Source organism: Pyrus communis, chromosome 16 (genome assembly GCF_041283825.1).
Source record: "Pyrus communis isolate YQ-2024b chromosome 16, ASM4128382v1, whole genome shotgun sequence".
NCBI lineage: Eukaryota > Viridiplantae > Streptophyta > Magnoliopsida > Rosales > Rosaceae > Pyrus > Pyrus communis.
In genome coordinates, this window is record NC_142580.1 from 6,177,506 (window position 1) to 6,183,140 (window position 5,635).

General features: G+C 38.8%; 1 protein-coding gene across 4 annotated transcripts; it reads right to left on the reverse strand.

Annotated features, from left to right (window-relative positions):
• Nucleotides 1–286: 286 nt before the first annotated feature.
• Nucleotides 287–4,066, reverse strand: LOC137731638 (ultraviolet-B receptor UVR8). Of its 4 annotated transcripts, none has more exons than XM_068470804.2 (7): nt 3,789–4,066; nt 3,053–3,095; nt 2,635–2,910; nt 2,187–2,536; nt 1,676–2,077; nt 1,182–1,566; nt 287–846 (listed from the first exon to the last, which is right to left on the reverse strand). In XM_068470804.2, exons 3-7 carry the CDS (start codon nt 2,857–2,859, stop codon nt 604–606), a joined length of 1,605 nt encoding a protein of 534 aa, XP_068326905.1. In that variant the 5' UTR covers nt 2,860–2,910; nt 3,053–3,095; nt 3,789–4,066; the 3' UTR covers nt 287–603. The 4 variants fall into 4 exon arrangements, with proteins under 4 accessions (XP_068326905.1, XP_068326908.1, XP_088543642.1 ...); XM_068470807.2 differs by lacking the exon at nt 3,053–3,095 and adding an exon at nt 3,128–3,213; XM_088687516.1 differs by having other exon boundaries at nt 3,053–3,213; nt 3,789–4,059.
• Nucleotides 4,067–5,635: the final 1,569 nt, after the last annotated feature.

The following is a 5,635-nucleotide window of genomic DNA, read 5'->3' on the forward strand; positions in this document are numbered from 1 at the left end:
AAAAAACTTGCATGCAATTGGAACATCAAGTGCAGATATTTCAATCCAATCATACGCTACCATTGCTATGTGAAAATGTTAAAAAAAATGACACAGTAACGTCACAGTTACACGTAAGTTTACCTTGTTCCCGACTAAAAACTTAGTTTAGTGACCCAAGTGGACAGTGGCCCCTACAATTAACAAAGACAGTGACCCCTACAATTAACAAAGACAGTGACCCAAGTATACTTGTGTATCACAATACTTAAAGAAAAAGGGAAAGTGATGCATGAACATCTTTCACTTTTCACCGCAGCAAATAAATCATAAATTTAATTGACATGAAATAAGTCATGAAATGAACCTTGACAAATGTATCATCAGCTATCAACAACTACTTGAAGCCTAAGAGCAAGCCAAATTTTCAGAGATATAAACAACCATTTAGCAATCTGTTTTAAGCCCCTATTAACCTAATAAACTTGAAACTTCACAATTCTTTGTTCCTATGTACACAATAGACATGGAAATGCAAACGTCAAATGCAATGAGTTATGATGGTAAATTAGAGGATATAGAGCATTAGGGTGTGGCCGGGAAAGCCGGCCATATCGATTAACTCTATCTGAGATCAATATCGACCAGCTCTGGCTTTCCCCTTTCGGTCTGGTTGGCAACTAGTTCAATGCCTAGTTGCCCTTTGTCTCCCGCCCCAAATGCGTATAGCTTCCCTGACTCGGTGAGTGCAAAAGTGTGGGCGTTCCAGTATATGGAGTTGGTGAGGCTGATCTGTACAACCCGCTCGTTCACTTGCTTCAGTGATGTCACTAGCTCTGGTGCCAATACATTTGCGTGCCTATTTCCCTGTAAGAGACGCAACACACAAACAAGATTCAGAAACTTTGTTAGACTGGACGGCCCTTCATCCTATGCAATGCCCCAAACCGGTGAAAACAAATAACCGTTCACATAATACAACTCTGCAACAAGAAGCTTGTGAGTTACATCTACAAGGAAAACAGTGTCAAATCTCTTCTAGGATGGTGAAGTCATTCTACGGATGTAAGATGATGTGCAGCAATTTGGTACCATTTTGGAACACGTAAATTAATTTCATATATCGACTTTCTGCAATGTGAGTTACGGAAACCAACTCAATTAAGATATGAAATACGAAATACAGCAGTAATAAACAAGACCTGTCCATCGGCGGCAGTACTATGTCCAAGACTAGCTGATTCTCCACAACCAAATGAGTACACATCACCGTCATCTGAAACCACAAAGGTTGTGTAATCCCCTGTAGCAACGTGCACCGCTTTCACCTGGCTCAATGCTTCCACAACCTTAGGAACTGATTCACATTCTTCATTCCCGTGACCTAAGCAGCCATAACGGCCCCAACCCCATGTGCAGACGCGTCCATCCTGCCCCACCACAGCGGCATGCCAAGCACCGGCTGCAACGACCATCGGCTGAAGGTTCAAAACTTGAAATTGTTCAATAAGTCGGGGGTGCTTCTCATCAGTTCTTAACCCATGTCCAAGCTTCCCTCCCAAGCCACAGCCAACAGAGTAAACTGACCTGAAAGGTATCGAGATCACACAAATCAGCAATGCTAATCTTCATATAAGATTTAATGCAAATACTACAATAACAAAAACAGTTTCGGATGAAGACAGACAATCCTTACATGCCATTAGGTTGACAAGCCAGAGCAAGAAGGTAGCAGTATCCAGCTGCAATTTGCACCACAGGTACATTCTCAAGTGCTCCCAATAAAGGATGAGGCTCAACATCAGTTGGCTCAGTTTGGTGACCGAGTTTGGCATCGTTGCCCCAAGAAAATGTATACACCCTGCCCTCTCTTGACAACACAGCCGTGAAGAAATTTCCTATTGCAGCTTGTACCACAAATATGTCTTTCAAAGACTCAACCAACTGTGGAGTAGTAACCAGCTTCGATCCTTGAACCCCGTACTCAGTTTCACCAAAAGAGTCCTTTCCAAAGGCATAAACTTTCCCCGCATCGCTGATCAGCATTGTCCTGCCAGCCCCAGCAGCTGCGTGAATAATTCGAATGCCTTGCAGAGATCTGCAACACAATGGAGTTCCATTAACTTTTCGTTTAAGTCAACAATTTCTCTTTCCTTTTTCTTGCATTTTACAGAATCGGGTCAGAGGAGTGGTCAAGAGTTCGCAACCTGATTGGCTGAGGCCGGCATTCCTCTTCAGTTGTGCCATGTCCAAGCTGTCCTGAGCTGTTTGAGCCAAATGAGTAGACAGATCCTTTTGAAGTCACAGCAATGCTGTGACCGGGCCCTGCTATTGCCTGCGATTTCTCCCTTCGGAAACATGCCTCTCCAGCCAACAAAAACCTCAGAACAAGTTTCCATGAACCCCCACATCTTTGCTTCAATTCTTGACGCTGTTCGGCTGTCATTGGCTTAAATATAGCTCTTTTTTGGCACATGTCCAGAGCAGCAAGCTCCGATATGGACAATTCAAAGTCAGGAGCAAAGTGTGCAGGCTGCCTAAAAAAGGAACATGTTGCCTGCAACAAGCACACAGCCAAATATAAACCAGCAGCATTATAAATTTGAAAACTTAAAATGCCGCTGCATTACCAAAATAGAGAAAAAGGTCACTTGCCTCTAACTTTGAAAGGTCTTGAGGATCCAAATTGCAGGCAGTAAGGACATGGAGGACAATGGAGGGGTTGGCAGCTAAAGGGAACTCTCCGGGGGTGGAGGTCCCGAAGCAATGGCGTTGCCGCCTTTCAAATGTTGGTACAGGAGTGGCAACAATAGTGGCAATTGGCTGGTCAGGAATGTTATGGTATTGTATAGTGGGGGTTCCGCTCGCAGTGGCATCCATTTGGCACTGCCAAAATTTCACAGTGGCCAAGCTTTGCAGAGTTCTAAAGTGCTGAAAATTATGAAATATTGGGACAACAATTACTACATTACTCCTCTCAATTATCCAACATCACATTAGCATCAAAAGTTTTAAAACTTAAAAACTTTCTTGTTAATTTTATTCACTGGAGAATCTACGCAGCGGTATCTACCTCGAAAATTATGTCATTGATCCACAACTTCAAGTCTCAAAACCTACAAATAGAAAGAAAAAAAAAAAAACATACCTATAAAACTTCGTTATATGACAGCAAGTACAAGAACATATAATGCAACAAGTTATATCCAATCAACATGTCATGACATCAAACATCTGCAAAATTCGACAAACCAGAGAAATTCGATCAGAACAAAAACCGAAAATTTTCGGACTTTCCGAATCAAGAGGAGTTAACAAAGAAACCCAAAACCTTAAAACAGTAAAACAAACTTGAGGAACACTAAAAGATGGAGACTTTGAGGAGAAGAATACCAGTCTTCTATGAATGGATATTCCAACCGGCAAAAGACAGCCGACTAAAGGAAAGAATTTTGACATCAAAACATAAAATATAATCCAGGTAAACTCGTTTTTACTGACACGGGTCAGATTAATCCGATCAAAATTAACTTCCATATTTTTAATATAAATAACAGGGGTTGCAGATACAAGCAAACTTTTTTGCCAATAATTATCCAGAAAAATCAAAGCTTTAGACAAACCCAGATCAGAAAATCATCGGAGAAATAAAAAAACCATTTGCAAAAACTTGATCAAACATCAAAAGTAATCGAAGAGACAAAGAATCCAGCAGAAACAGAACACAATCACATGCCCAACAAGCTTTGTCAATTCTACATTACGATCGACACAGATCGAGACTCAACAACTAGGAAACGAAGAATTACATATCGGAGCAACCCAAGATTCCTGAAACCCCATCATCTGCATCCGTCAACAAATTGGCAGAGAATTTGACGTTTTTTAAAACAGCAAAAATTGGATCAAATGAAAGAGCAGAGAAGTGGGGTTGTGATCAAAAGGCAGAGAGTGGGATGGGATATTTCTCAAAGGATTTTAAGAGATAAAAAGGAAGGGGAATTTTGGTTTTTGTTGTTTATTTTCAATGGGGGATTTAAGGAGGTGACTCTCTTCCCTTTTATCTCTCTTATTAGCTTTGGGTGGTGATGAAGCTTTTCTAGTTACTATATATTTGTAGTATGCTCATTCCTACACGTCACCTTCTTCCTCTTGACTCTGGAGATGGTAAAACTCCAACTAATTTAATCACCTCCTAATATCCTTATGGTTTTACGAAAACCAAGGTGAAAACTATCACGAACAAGATAGGGAGCTTTTTTATAATTTTTTTTATTTTTATTTTTATTGAGATTATTTTAAAGTCCAGTCGGTTGCATTAGACACGAATGGTGACAATTTAGAATTATTTGGTTCTTGTTTGAGACGTTTTGGAGTCAAATTAGTTGAGAGGGTACCGTATGTTTTCTCCCAACTCCAAGATAATTAGGACTGTAATTTTATCATTTTTAATTGTAGTCTAGCATTACCACTTCACTTAATACGTAAGGTATCGCAAGGACCCTTCCCGACTTACCGGTTTAAGATCCCTTTGTTCACCCTGGTTACAAGTATCGAAGAAGCAAACGGGGCGTTGAAAGGATGCGAAAGGTGCAGTCGCATAAAGTTTCAAATTTGTTAGGACCTTAAAATTTTAGTTACTTAATATTGTATGTAATAATATTCTATATTTAAAATTGCTTTTGTTATAAAATAATGTTTTATATTCAAAAGCTGATTTTGTTAACACTTTAAAATCTCATTTTGCATTCCTTATAAGCGTAATTTTCTCCTTTTCTAAATATAATAATTTAGAGTATAATAAGATATTTTGAGTGTTAATAATACACCATAAAAGACAATATTTTTTCAGTATTATTATATAATAATGTTACATATTCAAGTGAAACTTTAAGGTTAGAGTTTTTGAAGTTTGTTTTCTTGTTTGGGTGTTTAAGATTGAACTGCTTTTGATTATTTAGTGAACGTTATGTTTGTAGCTCTTTCTACTTATTATTAATGACATTTTAAAACTTGCAATCAGTGAGTGCTAAAGTTTGTTTTGATTTAAGTGATTGTTTTATAGCATCAATTCATTGTCCTACATTTTTTAAGACTATCTTAAGGAGGGGCGTTTTTATAAATTTCACACAGGATTCCCAAAATCTCAGAAACGGCCTTACGAAAGAGTTACAATTCGTTTTTTCAGTAGCTATTCACAACTAACACGTATAAAATGTCTGACAAATACGTGTTTTAAATTGAAACTAAATGTAAAGACACGGAATTCCTGGGTAACGTTATTTGACTTCAGCATTCTACATCACGGTCTCCTTTTCATTTTTATAGGTAACAAGGCATTTAACAAAGTGAGAGCTGAGAAAATTAGTTCAGGAAAACAAAGTAAGATTTAGTTGACGGCAGGGGGAGATATGCTTATATGGTAGTTAACAAAGTGAGAGCTGTAAGTTGTAACAAGCCAGGGTTTGTGTGTTTTCGGGGGGACCAGATCGAAAAGCCATACTGTTACTACTCGTGAAAGTTATTCTCCTACGCATGATTTGATTTGGCAATGTAAGAACTGTATAAAACCACGAGAGTAAAGGGTTGGCAAGGTCCACACGTACAATATGATATCTCACACTCAGAGCTTGCTTCATTTCCACTTTCGTTCTCT